The sequence below is a fragment of the Eretmochelys imbricata genome, chromosome 26 (assembly GCF_965152235.1).
Source record: "Eretmochelys imbricata isolate rEreImb1 chromosome 26, rEreImb1.hap1, whole genome shotgun sequence".
In the NCBI taxonomy this organism is placed as follows: Eukaryota; Metazoa; Chordata; order Testudines; family Cheloniidae; genus Eretmochelys; species Eretmochelys imbricata.
This window is the reverse complement of record NC_135597.1, coordinates 12,671,119-12,688,852: the sequence shown is the minus strand read 5'-3', so window position 1 is coordinate 12,688,852 and position 17,734 is coordinate 12,671,119. Positions and strand designations below refer to the sequence as shown.

The window sequence follows — 17,734 nt, the reverse complement described above, 5'->3', positions numbered from 1 at the left end:
TAGTCTAGAGAGTGGACAACTTAAGGTCATTACAGCCAAGATTCCAAAGTGCCTCCCATTTGAACCCAAGTTAATATCCTAGACTGGAAACAGAGAAATCCCCCTTTAAAAGGGCTAAAAACAGGAAATCACAAAACAGACTGGGTTCAAACAAAAAGGAATAAGGACCTTGGGATACAGCCATGTGTGAACTGAATCTTGTGAACTCACTTGTGGTGGATGAGACAGATTTGCCAATGTCTGCCAAGGATCGGTGGATCGGCTTCTTGGTCTGGTGGCGATGTTTCCTCAGGAGCACGTAACTGATTTTCTCTCTCAGCTCCGGCCTGAGCAGACCATCCTCTATTTGCTTTTCAATAACATCATCTGAAAGAAGGACATTGGAAGCGCACGCGTGACTTGCTGGGCTGCGGCATGAAAAGTTCTGTTGCAAAAAAAAAAAAAAAAAAAAGCTCCTCCTTGCAAACCCTAAAACTGCATCATATGCCAAAAACTCAGACTTTAAGGTCATGAGAGACCATCATGATCATCTAGTCTGACCTCCTGCACATCGCAGGCCACACAACCTGACCCCCCACTCCTGTAACAGACCCCTCACCTCTGGCTGAGTGACTGACGTCCTCAAATCATAATTTAAATATGTCAAATTACAGAGAATCCTCCATTTACACTAGTTTAAACCTGCAAGTGACCCATGCTCCATGCTGCAGAGGAAGACAAACCACCCCCCCCACCCCCACAGAGTCTGTCAATCTGATGCAGGGGAAAATTCCTTCCTGACCCCAAATATGACAATCAGTTAGACATGTTGGCGAGACCCACCAGCCAGACACCTGGGAAGGAATTCTCTGCAGTAACTCAGAGCCCTCCCCATGTAGCATCCCATCTTCAGCTACTGGAGATATTTGCTGCTAGCAGTCACAGATTGGCTCCATGCCATCGTAGGAAGTCTCATCATACATGATGGTCTGTAGAGGCTATATGGTGGGTTCAGATCATAATAGACAAGTTCACGCTCATTCTTTACTCAGAAAAAAATCCCAGTTAATATCCTTGCTTCCCCTGGGGTTTTGCCTGTAGAATGGAGTGTTGAACCAGGGCCATATTACTTTCCTTTTCTTAAAGGTGTAGTGCCCCCCTGTTTGCCCTGTACCTTCTTTCATCATTTACACCCGTGTGGTATCTGTGTAAAATGCAGCCATTCAGATATGTCAGGGTGTTGCATTAACTTTGCACAGGTGTGAAATGATGGCACACAAGGAGCACGGTAGTGAAGAATCAAGCCCGTGCTGCCTAACAGGCCAACTCCTGCAGTTCTTCTTGGGCAGGGAAAACTCCCACCATTGGGAAGAATCAAAGCTACATGATTTGGCTCTAAACTGTCAAAACAAGCAATATGCTCTCTCCGAGATGCTCATCATCACCACAATATCTGGGCATCAGTGAGATCAGCAGCGATTCACAGAAGGGACTATGATGTTTTTATATGATAAAAACCCATCCCAGCATGCAGTGCATATTATACCACACACACAAACACACACTCCTTCGAAGCAGTTACTATGCCAAGCTAATTTGAATGGGTTGGTGATGCTGATTTAGCTGTCTTAGGTCTTCATCTATATGCAGACTTGCACAGAAATAACTAAATCAGTTTGGACTCTCTCCTTTTGTTATTTCAGTGTAGGTCTGTGGGTAGACCAGCCTTTATATGTACTGAGAGTGACCTCTTCTGATACTGTAAATTAATTCTGCTGTCCTCTCTTTACCCCAGTGTAAATTCCATTGATTTCTACAGAGTTGCTTATTATGGCACATTAGAATCAGGCCCACAAAGTTAAATTAAAAAGTACATAAAAGGCACATCATACCAGAGATAATAAATCAAACAAACAAACAAACAGAGATGATTAATGAATAAATAAGAATGGCAAACCTCTACCGAGCTTCTCACTAAGCATGTAACAGTGCAGCAATTTGAGCCAACATTTTAACATATGCAGTGGGTTGTTACTTTGAAAGGCTGACTACTACACTGCCTTTTAAAACGTGTAGTTATACTCTGAAAAGGGACAATAAAAAGGAAGCTCTCGAGTTCTAAATGTATTGAGCTTTCTCTCATTAACTTGCAGAGCAAATCCGCTGAGTTCATGAGTCACTTGCTGTATACAGAATCACAGAAACGACTGAGAAGTCATCAAGTCCAGCCACTTGTGCTGAGGTAGGACCAAGTAAACCTAGACCATCCTTGATGGGTGTTTGTCCAACCTGTTCTTCAAAACTTCTGTGATGGGGATTCCACAACCTCTCTTGGAAGCCTATTCCAGAGTTTAACTAGAGTTAGAAAGTTTTTCCTAATGTCTAACCTAAATCTCTCTTGTTGCAGATTAAGCCCATTATTTCATGTCCTAACTTCAGTGGACATGGAGAACAACTGATCACTGTCCTCTTTATAGCTGCCATGAACATAGTTGAAGATTTATCTGGTTCCCCACTTGCCTTCTTTTCCCAAGACTAAACACGATCAGTTGTTTTAAGCTTTCCTCACAGGTCAGGTTTTTAAAAACTTTTACTGTATTTATATGTAATGACGTTTGTACGTAACTATATATAATCAAAGGAGAAAAATAAATAAGTAAATGGATGCACAGAGATTAGAAATCAATTTTGTTTTCATTTCTCAACTGTACCACATAGCCTGCTTGACAACGGTTACATTCTCTCTGGCTTATATTACGTAAGGCATAATGAAATTAACATTCATCAATAAAAATGAAAAAAGTGAAACCCAGCATAAGGCACTGTTAATTTTGACGTAATACTGCATCTGCTCTTTTCAGCTTTTCTTCACCTATCAGGTTTATATAATCTCAGGATGCTTTACAAACATTAACTAGAGCCTGACTAACACCTACAGGTCTCAGAATAGAACCCAGGAGTCCCAGCTCCAACCACTAGTCAGAGCTTCCTCGACACACAAGTGTGGGGTTTTTTGAGCTGTAAGCATAAGACCCACCAGAGAGACAAGGTGGGTGCGGTGAGATCCTATCTAATATTTGGGGACTGACATGGCTACAGTTACACTGCGTAAGACCCACCAGGTAACAGAAACTAATCTAGCAACAACCTCATCATCATCCTTTCATTGCCTAACGTCATATTGGATGGATTGCAGTGGAGTGATATGTATTAAAGAACCTCACTGCACCTGACTGCAAAGGTGTAAATGTGTAAACACAGAAAAGTGGGAGTCAAATGCAAGCATGTCAGAGCAGTAGTGATTTACAGTTACAGTGCATAATCGACTTTAGGTACGTATCTGGCCCCCAGATGCTCGAAGGTGTTTAGGGATTTAACTCCCATTGGTTTCAATAAAAGTCAGGAGAGCTCAGTACCTTTGAGGATCGGGGCTTATCCACTTCACAAACTTTAACGTATTTAGCCTCAACACCTCTGTGGGGTGGGAGGGGGCAGCACTGTTATCCCTACTTTCCAGATGAGGAACTGAGGCCCTGAGAGACTAAGGCCCCCGATTTTTAAACAGAATTCAGGCATTGCTGCGCTAAGCATTGCAATACTTAATTGATGTAGGAGCCTCATTTTCAAAAGGGATTTAGGTACTTAGGAGCCTACATAATTTGGATATTGGCTCCTAATCCCTTTTGAAAATGAGACAAGGGCTCCTAAATCAGTTTGATGTTGCAATGCTGAGTGCGTATCATTACAAATCTGGGCCTAACTGAGTGCCCAGGGCCACACAGGAAGACTGTGGCAAATCAGGGAACTGAACTCCACTCTCCCCAAGCCTACCCTAGTGGTCTAACATCCTCTCACACAGAATAAATTTATTGTCCATCACCATAGCCACTTGCCCACATTGTCTTATTATTTACATTACACTATCTTACTATTTACGCAAGTGAATGACCACACAAGTGGAGAATCAGGCTCGATATGGTCAGTTACATTGTGCGCCATTTGACGTGCCATTAACCCTCCCTTCCACCATGAGTGACACATTCCTCTAGTTCTAGGTCAGGCTAGAGTACCAATGAAACCACCTCAAGAAAACCCCACCGCTGTTTGTATTGAGAGGTTAATACCGATGATCTGTGGTAGGGAGTAGCCGTCTAAGTCTAGTAGCACCGTCCCTGTCTGTAGACACGTGCGTAGTTCAAACAGGCTGTGCAAAGATAACGTTGACACATGAGGTTTGCTCCATCTCTCCCCTCCTTCTTCCACCTTTTCTTCGAACTTTATCCACCTGAAACAACAAAAGCCACAGGTGTGATCAGTACAGGGTACAAATGCACGGCTGTAAATTGCACATCTGTCCAAAATGTGCACCAATCAGGTGATCAGGTACCAAGGTGATGGGTACAATGTAAGAACTTGAACAGAATAGATCTATCACAGGGCAGCTGCTGTACAGCCTCTGTGCATTTTACAGTTAGATATATTTATCAGCAATAATCTGGATGAGTAAGAGCGGAGGTGCCTGGAGGAGCCCTGGGCTGGAACAGCTGAGGACTGAGAGGCATTGGCAGAGCATGGTTCAGGGCTGGGATATCTAGAAGAGTCCTAGGTCAGGGTGGTGGTGCATTGGCAAAGCTTCATAGCTAGAGGAATCCTACAAGAGCTTTATCAGCACTATGTTATATGAAGCACTCCTTTCATGAGTCCAATTCACACATGGTTTTAAATGACCTTTTTTATTAAAGGGCGGTAATGCTTCACATGAACATAGATAGCACTTTCCATCTGCCAAGCGCTTTACGAGCTTTCACCAATTCACCCTCGGACCATCTCTGTAATGTATGTCTGCATACTACAGATGAGGAAGTGGAGGCAGAGAGGTTAAGTTATTTGCCTAAAGTCACATCATCTGAAAGAGGAACAGAACCTGTTGGGTTGGTAAATCTCACTGCTGGGATCAGGCCCTCCCCCCTCCTCTTTCTCTCTCAACATAATACTTATGTTGCTATGAAAAAAAATTGATTGTAAAGTCTTCAAGGCAGGGAAAGCATTTTATTGGTGAAGTGCCATGTGCATCTATGAAATAATAATGTGCTTATGCATACAGCGAACAAATACTAAAAGGATGGTGTCCCAGCGTGCCTGGAGCAAGGTGTCTGATGAGCTCTTTGCTCATCCTTTAACAATTAATGTTCAACCCCCAAAATTGGTCACCTGAGCCCTTAAACGTCAAGACAAAACCACTAGTTTATTGGACTCCTTCAGCTGAAGGTGCAGTTAGATGGTTAGGTTCTGAGGGCCCGGAGTTCTGGGTTAGGGCTTGGGGAGCTCCCCTCCTCTCCCAGCTTCATCCAGCACTGCCCCCTATAAAGAAGAAAGCAAGCCTTCTTATATCGCCTGGTGGGTCCTGATTGGCTAGTAACTCCTCCCACTCCTCTTCTAGACCCTGGAGGACCAAGTCTTGTTGGTTCGGCAGGTACCAGAACCTGAATGGCAGTGTTCTGAGGTCTAACTCATTGCCCCTCTTTCCCAGCCAACGGTTTTCCTTTGGGTGGAGTGTGTTAGGGTGGTGATACTGCATTGGGGGCAAAAAAGGCCTGGTACATCTGTCACGGTAGGACACTGGAAAATTCATTTAATCAGCTTGATAGTGATCAGAGTTCCCAAAACCTTGACCTGCTCTATTCATTTCAGGGATGGGTTAATTACATTTTGACTGCGTTATGTGTGTGAAGGATTTCAGCATCAGGAAAATGTGAAATGGCAAATGAGAGGATGCAGCATGCTGACTAAGCAGTTTCATGCCCGGTTATGTAGCATTTATAACACACCTCCACCATTCAAGGTGATTAAAGCGCTTTTGAGACATTTGTTAATTAACTCTATCGGGGCGATTAGACCATTTTTCAGTGACTAAACTGGGATGCTGAGCTAACCTGACGTCACTCTCAGTGGCAGAAAAGAACTTAGGAGCTCTCCCTCCCCGTCCACTGCTCCAACCTCTAGACCCACAATCCCTTCCGAGATCTGGGAACAGACCACAGAAGTCTTGACTTCCAGACCCTTCTCCAACTATTAGACCATGCTCTTCTACTAGACCTGAGAAAGGAACCCAGAGTCCGGGCTTCCTCCTCCAATCACTAGACCACGCTCTCTCCCTTTTAAAAAACAAAAACAAAACTCTTCTGCTTTTAATGTTCTGCATCAGCTTCTTAACATTCACCATGAAGAGGAACACAAATAAATGAATGAGAGCTGATTTCTGCAGGCTCCCTGAGAATATGACTCGTGCTCCAATTAAGCACAAGTAATTCTCGGCAACGCGCCTGTATTTATTTTGGAAATAAAGCTGCTGTTCCTTTAAATCAGGTTTGCAGAGACCCAACTCCACGAATTCTCATGGATTAGTCAGTCTAGGGCTTAACCTGGCAGCTTTTAACTGGTACAACTTGGATTTTAGCTCATGTCACTGCAGTGGGGACAGAGGGAAAGAACAGAGGACAACAGGGGCTTTTTAAAAAAAAAAAAAAATTAGCAACAGAGCATATGCTAATTCTGCCTGCAAATACTGCAAACAGCTGTGGATTATCCAGGCTATGGTCAGGGACATACATACCTGGTGGTTCCTCCTCCCCTTTAGGTTGGCATTTACCTGGATTAGAGATCCAAACTACAGAGGGGAGGCAGATTGACACACTTCAATGCTTTTTTCCCAGTGGGAGAACTATTTAGATATTCTTTCCCACTGCAGCTTTGCTGCTCATTTAGGATTCTGGGATTCATTGCTCTTGAAGCCGGGAGGTTGAGGGGGACGATATCCAGGATTCCTCCTGGTTAACAGAGTAAAGCAGCATTCGCCCACTTAGCGGCAAAGAAAGGAAACAGATTCTGGGTGCTGTAAGTCTGATTCAGGGCAAGGCAACAGGCTACTGTTACCTCACCCAGATTTTGCACAAAGTGTTTGAAGAAATATGGTGGCTATTGTCCTGTACTACTATTGTCGTATGATGGACTGTGAAGGCTGATTGACAAACAAAAGGCCATTAATGCAGCCAGAGAAGGAGACAGTGTAATGTAGTGGTTAGAGCACATGCGGTTTCTAGTCTCAGCTCGAACATGGACTTAATGTGTGATCTGGGCAAGCCACAAATGGCCTCTGAAGGCCTCAGTTTTCTGTGCCAAACCTGACACACAACAGGACCTGCATTAGGAAGTGCTGCGCACCCAAGACCGTGAGAGCTGCGGGAGTGTAACACCTCTGATAATCAGGCTCAAGTTGGGTTGAGCAATCTGAAGTAATCCTAAAAAGAAAAAAAAACTGGCCCTTAAACTCTCTGGTGCCTCAGGTTCCCCTCCTGTCAGAGGGCAACCATAATAGCTACTCACCTTTGGAAGGCACTTGGAGATCTTTGAATGAAAAATGATACATGAACACAAAATGGTGCTTGTTAAAACTAGAGAAAGGCAATCAGTGAATAGTATTTTAAATAAATACATAAAGCTGGGAGGGCGCTACACTGGAACCGAGTCAGGAGATACTGCAGAGCTTTATTTAGGAGAAATTCAAGGAATATTTTAAAGAGCATCAATGTGAGATTCATTTTTCAGGAAGGAAAAAGTCCTGGTTTGTTACATTTTTCTTCCTACCACAATGTAGCTCCTTTCACCCACTGATCTCAAAACTCTTTACAGATATTCATTAATAAACCCTCACCATAGGTCAGCTTTAGCTCTCCTGTACTATTTACAACGTATCACTGTCCTGTGTCTTTCACACTATAGCAGAGGTGGGCAAACTAAGGCCCGCAGGCCACATTTGGACCACGGAACCGTCCTGCCCGGCCCTTGAGCTTCTGGCCAGGGAGGCTAGCCCCCGGCCCCACCCCCACTGTCCCCTCCCCTCGCAGCCACACGATAGCGTGAGCAGCTCAAACTTATTGTCGCTTGTGAGCGGAGGCAGTATTTCACTTCAGATCACAAAGTTAAAATGCTTGTGCCTTCACCCCCCCCCCAACACACAGTCCAGTATCCTGCCTATGGTTCTGTGAGAATTTACACCAGATGACGATCTGCTCACTACTGCTTCAAAGGAAGAAGACACCCCCTAATGCCCCTTTACAAGCTGCAGTACTCACGGAGATGAGTGAGATTCCACCACCCCATCCTTAGAGGCTTTTAAGGCCCAGCTTGACAAAGCCCTGGCTGGGATGATTTAGTTGGGGTTGGTCCTGCTTTGAGCAGGGGGCTGGACTCGATGACCTCCTGAGGTCTCTTCCAACCCTAATCTTCTATGAGAAAAATTCCTTCCTGACCCCTGCACTGAAGCATGAGTTCCTGCTACCTTTGGCCTGTTATGTTTTATCATTTGTGTGACAGTTGCACCTAGAGGCCCCAAGTGAGGTCAGGGGCCCATTGCGCTAGGTGCTGTACAAACACACCCTGAAGGTAGTCCCTGCCCCAAACAGTTTATAATCTGAACAGACTTAGTGTGACCAGGTTTCCAGTTTTCGACCAGAATGCTGGTCCCAAGCCAGAGCCCTCATCCCCCCCCCACCACACCTCAAACCCCTGCCTCAACCCCCTCCCACATTCTGAATCTCTTGACCCCACCCCGCAACCTGGAGCTCAAACCCCTCATCCCCAGCCCCACCCCAGAGCCCACACCCCCAGCCGTAGCCCTCACCCCCTTCCGCACCCCAACTACCTGCCCCAGCCTGGAGCCCCCTCCCGCACCCTGAACCCCTCAGCCTTAGCCCCATCCCAGAGCCCACACCCCCCGTTAGAGACCTCACCTCCTCCCACACCCCAATCCCCTCCCCCAGCCCAGTGAAAGGGAGTGAGGGTGGGGGAGAGTGAGCCACCAAGGGAGGAGGACTGTAGTGAGCGAGGGGCGGGGCCTCAGGGAGGGGTGGAGCTAGAGCGTTCGGTTTTCTGAGATTAGAAAGTTGGCAACCTTAAACAGACTAGACACCATCACCACAGCAAGTGTAATTTACAAGCATCGTTATCCCAGGCGTGGCAATCTAGCATGCAATGCCTCACCCTTGGCCTTTTTGCGCAGTCAGCTTTCGCCCCATGTTAGACTCCCGGAGCCAAGCCCACACTGTCTTGACGGCTGCTTGGCTCTGAAGATGAAGTTTCCTGTTTAGGCTTGCCAAGGTTTTATTTGCAGGTAGTGCTCACGCAGCGAAGGAGCTGGCTCCCCGCAGCTAAAGAGGCTGTGAATTCCTGACCCAAGGAGAGAGGAAACACAGAGCCTGCAATTCGGCAGCTTTTAAACCTGCAGTGGAAAGGCTCGCGTGAAGTCCTGGGCTGCCCCTGGAGACTGAAGCCCTCTATCTCCAGAGCGGGTACAGACCAGCCAGTAGCACTGTAACCTTCTCCCCACACTCTCTCGCTAATGCACCTGAACCCACTCCGACTGGGTGAGAGGGAGTCCAGTCTCCACGGCCCATTCACTCCTTGGCCTCACTACTGAGGCTCCCGGCGAGAGGGCTGATTAGTGTCGATTGTGCTGATGACTTTTAGGCCAGTTAAACACACCTGCCGCCTCAAGGGTCTGGACAGAGATCCATCAAACTCCTTCTGTAACCTGCATCTCGGAGAGCATTAAATTCTGGCACACACCTAGCCCCACAGAATAAGGGTTCATCATAGAAAGGAATAAAACCCTTTGGGGAAAATAGTTAAATGGCTCCCTTAGCAGTGACCAAAAATAATATCATCTATTAGAAACATTAACCTGTAGAATGCTGGTGTTTTAATCCAGGCTGGCAAGAAAACGAATGCTTAGGATGTAGATTACATATGCCCAGTCTCCAAAGGGTTAAACACATTCAGCAGACACCTACCAGCCCTGGGGTCATAGCTCCGTGCGATTATGCTTCTGCCAACAACCCAAACACTTAGGATATGTCTACACTGCCCATGATGGGGCATCCACACTGCATTGTAAGCATGGGTTTACAATTGCTGGATCCAGGTCTCACAGTCATGCTAACACATCCATACTGCACGACACAGACCTTCTGACTTGGGTCTGCGGCTTGACCTGTGTCCACACTGCACAGTGACAGGGATTGGATCCAAGTCACAGTGGGACTTGGGCTCTGACCCACCCCCCCCTTAGTAAGATTCTAGGGCCTGAGTGCCTGATGACTTGAGTCAGACTGATCTGTGTGTAGATGGAAGCAGGGAGGAGGTGGGGATGGGAGCTTGGGCTCAAACCTGAATTAGAGTCCTGGCTTAGTGTGCAGTGTAGACATACCCATATAGAGCCAATTTAGTGTGCAGACAGGAAGACCAAAGGAAAATGAAATACCACCTTAGGGAGGGATTTTCCAAATTATTCAAGTGAGTTAGGAGAACAAGTCTCATTGAAAGTCAGGGGGACTTGTGTGCCAGCTCACTTAGATGCTTTGGGAAATCGCTTGCTTCCAAAAACAGACTAAAAGTTAACTAAATCAGTTGTCCAAACAGGCTCAACAATGTCTAATGCCTCACACACATGCAGTTTCTTTGGATCCTCGTTGATGGGACAGGGCTGGATCCTGCCAGGCTGGGCCACGTTCTAAGTGACACCAGTTCCCACTGAAGATACAGTAAGTTGATGGACTTAGTCATTGCAGAATCAGCCTAATAGTGATGAAAACACTTTGTGCTTCTAAGTACCTTTCATCCAAAGATTTCATACAGCTTGCTAAACATTAGTGAAACAAGCTTCACCTTTTAAGATAGGGACGATGACCTACATTAATAGATTCCAAGATCAGAACAGACCATTGTGATCATCTAGTCTGACTTCCTGCCTAACTCACGCCATGGAAGTTCCCCAAAATAATTCGTAGACCAGAGCTTTTAGAAAAACATCTAATCTTGATTTAAAAATGGCCACTGATGGAAAATCCACAACTCTTGGTAAATTGTTCCAACGCTTACTTACCCCTGGTTCTCATGGGTGACTTTAATTTTCCTGATATCTGCTGGGAGAGCAATACAGCGGTGCATAGACAATCCAGGAAGTTTTTGGAAAGCGTAGGGGACAATTTCCTGGTGCAAGTGCTAGAGGAGCCAACTAGGGGGGGAGCTTTTCTTGACCTGCTGCTCACAAACCGGGAAGAATTAGTAAGGGAAGCAAAAGTGGATGGGAATCTGGGAGGCAGTGACCATGAGTTGGTTGAGTTCAGGATCCTGACACAGGGAAGAAAGGTAAGCAGCAGGATACGGACCCTGGACTTCAGGAAAGCAGACTTCGACTCCCTCAGGGAACGGATGGGTAGGATCCCCTGGGGGACTAACATGAAGGGGAAAGGAGTCCAGGAGAGCTGGCTGTATTTCAAGGAATCCCTGTTGAGGTTACAGGGACAAACCATCCCGATGTGTCAAAAGAATAGTAAATATGGCAGGCGACCAGCTTGGCTTAACGGTGAAATCCTAGCGGATCTTAAACATAAAAAAGAAGCTACAAGAAGTGGAAGGTTGGACATATGACCAGGGAAGAGTATAAAAATATTGCTCGGGCATGTAGGAATGAAATCAGGAGGGCCAAATCGCACCTGGAGCTGCAGCTAGCAAGAGATGTCAAGAATAACGAGAAGGGTTTCTTCAGGTATGTTGGCAACAAGAAGAAAGCCAAGGAAAGTGTGGGCCCCTTGATGAATGAGGGAGGCAACCTAGTGACAGAGGATGTGGAAAAAGCTAATGTACTCAATGCTTTTTTTGCCTCTGTCTTCATGAACAAGGTCAGCTCCCAGACTGCTGCGCCGGGCATCACAACATGGGGAATAGATAGCCAGCCCTCTGTGGAGAAAGAGGTGGTTAGGGACTATTTAGAAAAGCTGGATGTGCACAAGTCCATGGGGCCGGACGAGTTGCATCCGAGAGTGCTGAAGGAATTGGCGGCTGTGATTGCAGAGCCATTGGCCATTATCTTTGAAAACTTGTGGCGAACGAGGGAAGTCCCGGATGACTGGAAAAAGGCTAATGTAGTGCCCATCTTTAAAAAAGGGAAGAAGGAGGATCCTGGGAACTACAGGCCAGTCAGCCTCACTTCAGTCCCTGGAAAAATCATGGAGCAGGTCCTCAAAGAATCAATCCTGAAGCACTTACATGAGAAGAAAGTGATCAGGAACAGTCAGCATGGATTCACCAAGGGAAGGTCATGCCTGACTAATCTAATCGCCTTCTATGATGAGATTACTGGTTCTGTGGATGAAGGGAACGCAGTGGATATATTGTTTCTTGACTTTAGCGAAGCTTTTGACATGGTCTCACACAGTATTCTTGTCAGCAAGTTAAAGAAGTTTGGGCTGGATGAATGCACTATAAGGTGGGTAGAAAGTTGGCTAGATTGTCGGGCTCAACGGGTAGTGATCAATGGCTCCATGTCTAGTTGGCAGCCGGTGTCAAGTGGAGTGCCCCAGGGGTCGGTTTTGTTCAATATCTTCATAAATGATCTGGAGGATGGTGTGGATTGCACTCTCAGCAAATTTGCGGATGATACTAAACTGGGAGGAGTGGTAGATACACTGGAGGGCAGGGATAGGATACAGACAAATTGGAGGATTGGGCCAAAAGAAATCTGATGAGGTTCAATAAGGATAAGTGCAGGGTCCTGCACTTAGGAGGAAGAACCCAATGCACAGCTACAGACTAGGGACCGAATGGCTAGGCAGCAGTTCTGCGGAAAAGGACCTAGGGGTGACAGTAGACGAGAAGCTGGATATGAGTCAGCAGTGTGCCCTTGTGCCAAGAAGGCCAATGGCATTTTGGGATGTATAAGTAGGAGCATAGCGAGCAGATCGAGGGACGTGATCGCCCCCCTCTATTCGACATTGGTGAGGCCTCATCTGGAGTACTGTGTCCAGTTTTGGGCCCCACACTACGAGAAGGATGTGGATAAATTGGAGAGAGTCCAGCGAAGGGCAACAAAAATGATTAGGGGTCTGGAACACATGACTTATGAGGAGAGGCTGAGGGAACTGGGATTGTTTAGTCTGCAGAAGAGAAGAATGAGGGGGGATTTGATAGCTGCTTTCAACTACCTGAGAGATGGTTCCAGAGAGGATGGTTCTAGACTATTCTCAGTGGTAGAAGAGGACAGGACAAGGAGTAATGGTCTCAAGTTGCAGTGGGGGAGGTTTAAGTTGGATATTAGGAAAAACTTTTTCACTAGGAGGGTGGTGAAACACTGGAATGCGTTACCTAGGGAGGTGGTAGAATCTCCTTCCTTAGAAGTTTTTAAGGTCAGGCTTGACAAAGCCCTGGCTGGGATGATTTAATTGGGGATTGGTCCTGCTTTGAGCAGGGGGTTGGACTAGATGACCTCCTGAGGTCCCTTCCAACCTTGATATTCTATGATTATATGATTCTATACCCTCACTATTGAAATTTTAGACCGTATTTTCTAAGTTTGTCTAGCTTCAGCTTCCAACCATTGGATGATGTTATATCTTTGTCCGCTAGATTGAAGAGCCCACTGCCAAATATTTGTTCCTCATGTAGGGCTTGTTTAATGGTGCCATTGTCCGCAATAGAGGGGCACTAGCATGTTGTGTGCTGACCCATGTTTCAAACAGAACTATGTTACCATGCATTAGGGAACTTTTCGTGCATGCCAGCTGAGTCCACATCACCAGTTAGCGTGCAACACGCTGGCGTGCTTTAGAATCTACACCCCTGTAGTACGGACTAAGGCACCAGGGAGGCAAGCCCATAAACTGTGATCAAGTCATCCCTTAGACTCAAGAAGCTCAATTTATTGAGGTTATCACTATAAGGCAGGTTTTTGAAACCTTTATTCTTTCTTGTGGCTCTTCTCTGAACCCTCTCCAGTTTGTCAACATCCTTCTTGAATTGTGGACAGCAGAACTGGACACGGCGCCAAACAGAGGTAAAATACGTTATCTAATCTTACTTGAGCTTAGAGATGCTGAGGCAAGGAAAAGGGAGTGTCTTGCCTAAGGGTCACACAGCAAGTCAGTGGCAAGATCCTCTGTCTTGACTCCCAGTCTCTCCCCCCACCCCCTAGAGAACACTCCCTTCCTGGAGTTGGGAATAGAAACCAGGAGTCAATTCCCAGACCCCCCCTCCTCTAACCACTAGACCCCACTCCCTGTCCAGAACTGGGAACACAATCACTTGCCCAGTGGTTCAAGAACTTTAACACTCAGAACCACCAAACTAACTGTGATTTCCTTCTGCACCTTGAATCCAGTAAGTCTTTGCAGGCAAAAAAACCCTGTGATCATGGCAAGGAACTATCGGTTTTAGTAGCCATCAGGTTTCTGCAAGGTGAACTTTTTCAGGGTGGTGGGTAGATCTGACCATTACCCAGTAACCTTTATCTATCTTAGGTAGATGGAGATCATAGTACCTGTGAATGTCACAGTCTTTAATATATTTATCCTCACCATATCCCTGGGAAGCAGGGAAGTGCTATTATCTTCATTTTACAGATGGCAAATTACGGCACAGAGGCCCTGATCCTTAAAGGTGTTTAGGCACCTAACTCCCATTTAAATCAATAGGGGTTAGGCTCCTAAGTCCCAAGGTCACATGGGCTGTCTGGGGCAGAGCATGGATTTGAACCCCGGGGTTCTGGACCACCCACCTCTGCATGGCACGCCGATACAGGAGAGGCACCACGCTAGTTGGTACAGAAAAAATGGGGTCAGTAGGACAGTGTGTGCCCATCTCATTGTCCCAGTAGCTGCACGCGTAACTCCCTGGGCGTCAGAGAGCAAGCACGTCCCCTGGCGCTGGCCCTAAGTGCACATTAGACAAGGTCATTTTGCGGCACAAGTGGGATGCCCCTGGTGCACGTGGGCAAGACGGAATTAATAAAAATCTATCTTATTAACTGCCTGACCTCACCCCATCGATCCCATTCAGAATGGCATGAACATACACAAATCCCTTTGTGTTACAACAGAGAAAAGGCTCAGCTGAGCTCAAAAAGCCATCTAAATCCCTGGCGCAATAGTGACTCCTTTTTCAAAGAACGAAGCTCACTAGGGAAAAAAAACAAAACAAAAAAAAACCTAATAATGCTTACAAAACTTACGCTAGGAAGAGAAAATTCCACATGGATTTGAAATTTTTTTACTTGGTTAAGCTCATAATTCCATAAAACGAACACTATTTGTGGTTCCTCTAATACTTTTATTAAAAGTTTGGGGTTTTTTCTTTTCTTTTTTTTTAAGATCTGGAACAGCAGGGCACGTTAACTCTTTGGATGCCCACGGAAAGTGAGAATGCAGAAATATTAGACAGATTGGGCTTGATTTTTCCACGGTCAGAAGTAGAGCTGGGCAAAAAACTGATTTTCCAGTTTGGTTATCAAAATGAAAAATCCAAAAAATGTTCCTTTCAGGTCAGCCTGAAATGACCACCTTTTTGTTTTTCTTGCTGAAATGATAAATTTGGGAGTGGGGAGGGGGAAAGGGGGTGAATAAACTATTAAAAAATAAATAAAAAAATTCACCCAGCTCTATTTGTAACTGCAGCCTTGCCCAGACTCAGGGTAATACGTTAATAAACACTGGGGTCTTTTTATTTGCTGTCTGGTGGTGGAGCCTGGAGTGTGTGCTATTTTTCTCCACAACCATGAGGGCTAGAAACTTCTTTCTTGCCACCTCCCTATTTGAAGTCAGTGACTTTTATAACTTTGTTCCAAAACTCATGCTCATACACGAGGCTGTCATGAAGATTGGTCCCTCTGAGACCTGCTGATATTTGGTCCACGTACCTAGTCTTTGGTCTCCCTCTTTTTCATCTTCCATCCACAATCATAGAATCATAGAATATCAGAGTTGGAAGGGACCTCAGGAGGTCATCTAGTCCAACCCCCTGCTCAAAGCAGGGCCAATCCTCAATTTTTGCCCCAGATCCCTAAATGGCCCCCTCAAGGATTGAACTCACAACCCTGGGCTTAGCAGGCCAAAGCTCAAAACACTGAGCTATCCCTCCCCCACAATCACTACAAGAGCTCTCTGATCTCTGCAAGATATGCCCACACCAACATAACCAAGCCTCCTTCAACTTGTCTTCAATTGGAGCAACCCACATTAGGCCCCTTGCCAGCTGAAGGGCTAGAAACTTACTTAAAAAGATAGTTGAGATTCTCACCTAATCACATGCCTCCAGGTGCTGGGGCTTTAAGAAATGCACCAAATATTGCAAGACTCAAGATAAAATGGCAAGGGTTGGCATTAATACCTTGCACTTCCTACATCTATAAATTGTATCTACACATTGTCTCTTACCTTTAGAATGTAAGTTCTTTGGGAGCAGGCTCCATCCTTTTTGTTCTGGGTCTATGCAAAGCCTAGCACAATGGAGCTCTATCCTGGACTGGGACCCCTATGTGCTAGTGAAATACTAATGTATACACATATTGCCCTTTACCCAAGAATATATACAGTAGGTTCTTTCCAACCATCGTATTTCTCCATTCCACATGCAGCTAGGTTTTTCAACTCTGGAGTGGGCTCCAAGAAACAGCTATATTTCTAGCCACCATGTTTTGCACTGCCCCTCTTTCAGGATTTGTGCCACTTTGCATGGTCAAGCAATGAACTGGCCCATACTTGCCGTTTCCTAATCAAGGTCAAAACCAAATCACCCTGGTGCAATTTGAGGATGGTTAATAGATTTAATCAGTGTGTTCAGTCTCAGCATTAGCACTGGCATGAACCCACTGGGTATCTTCTGTGAAAGCACCATGTGTAACTTCACTATGGTCGCAAGCAATTTGTGAATTTTCTTTTGCATCATCTTACTTGAGATTATAACAACTCACTGCATTTCTATAGCTACTTTAATCACGCAGGCTCCCACAGTGCTTTACTAACTATGTACATAGCAGAACCGCTTCATCCAGCACAGAAATGCAACCCCCTCTCGGGTGGAACGTGATACCTCCTCAACAGCGCACAGCAACATGACAATAGTTTGCATATTGCCTTGTCTACACGCTGATTTCCCCCCACCCCTTACAATTTGCCATCATTGGGAGCGCTAACGTATACAAGGCTTACCATTGTGTTATCTATACCTGCTCTGAGCTGGCTTAGAGGAAATGGTGCTTAAAATGTGAGAGACTTCCTGGAGCCATCTGCCCTAAAGCACTCATCAATATTGACACTCATGGAGCTGAACGAGTGGGAACAATGGTGGGATATTTTGGGACCCTATCCGGGATCCCCAGGCAGGAGACAACCAGCTGAGTACTAACTCGGGGGGAAAAAAGCCATCTACTCGATCATCAACGATACCTCCAGCACCGCAGTGTCTCCTAACGCTCTGCTGGGTGCACTCGGTCAGTGCTGACGTAGACTGGAAGATGTTTGGGGCAGGGACCACCATCTTGTTCTGTGTTTGTACAGAACATGATTGTGATCCATGATTGGGGCTCCAAAGCTCTACCACCCTACATACATAACACCACTACCTACTGAGGTGTCCTCTCCTTACCTGGCAGATTCTTTCCACTCCATTTCTTCCCCGTCGTGCTGCAGCGTGTCCATCTCAGTGAACAGGGTGGGGTTTGGAGGGTCATCGTCTTCACCCAGTATGTAACGAAGGCGTTCAGCAGCTGGAGACACTAAAGCAAGGAGATAAAAGAGTTCATTTAACCCTGGGCAACTGTTGATGGTTCCCACCCCAATCCGGCTTCAAAATTGCTCTAGAAACCTTGTGAGAAATGAGCTTTCCAGTGAATATGTCCTGGTTCTAGCCATAGAGTCACAGAGTTCAA

General features: G+C 45.9%; 1 protein-coding gene across 1 annotated transcript in view; it reads right to left on the bottom strand.

Moving 5' to 3' along the window:
• The window catches only part of SLC4A5 (solute carrier family 4 member 5), a 106,852-nt gene that overhangs the window by 69,308 nt on the left and 19,810 nt on the right, over positions 1 to 17,734 (bottom strand). The window contains exons 3-5 of the mRNA XM_077805628.1: positions 17,452 to 17,581; positions 4,104 to 4,264; positions 211 to 366 (exon numbers count right to left, since the gene is read on the bottom strand). Coding sequence (XP_077661754.1) covers positions 211 to 366; positions 4,104 to 4,264; positions 17,452 to 17,581 — 447 coding nt within the window. The remainder of the gene's footprint in view (positions 1 to 210; positions 367 to 4,103; positions 4,265 to 17,451; positions 17,582 to 17,734) is intronic.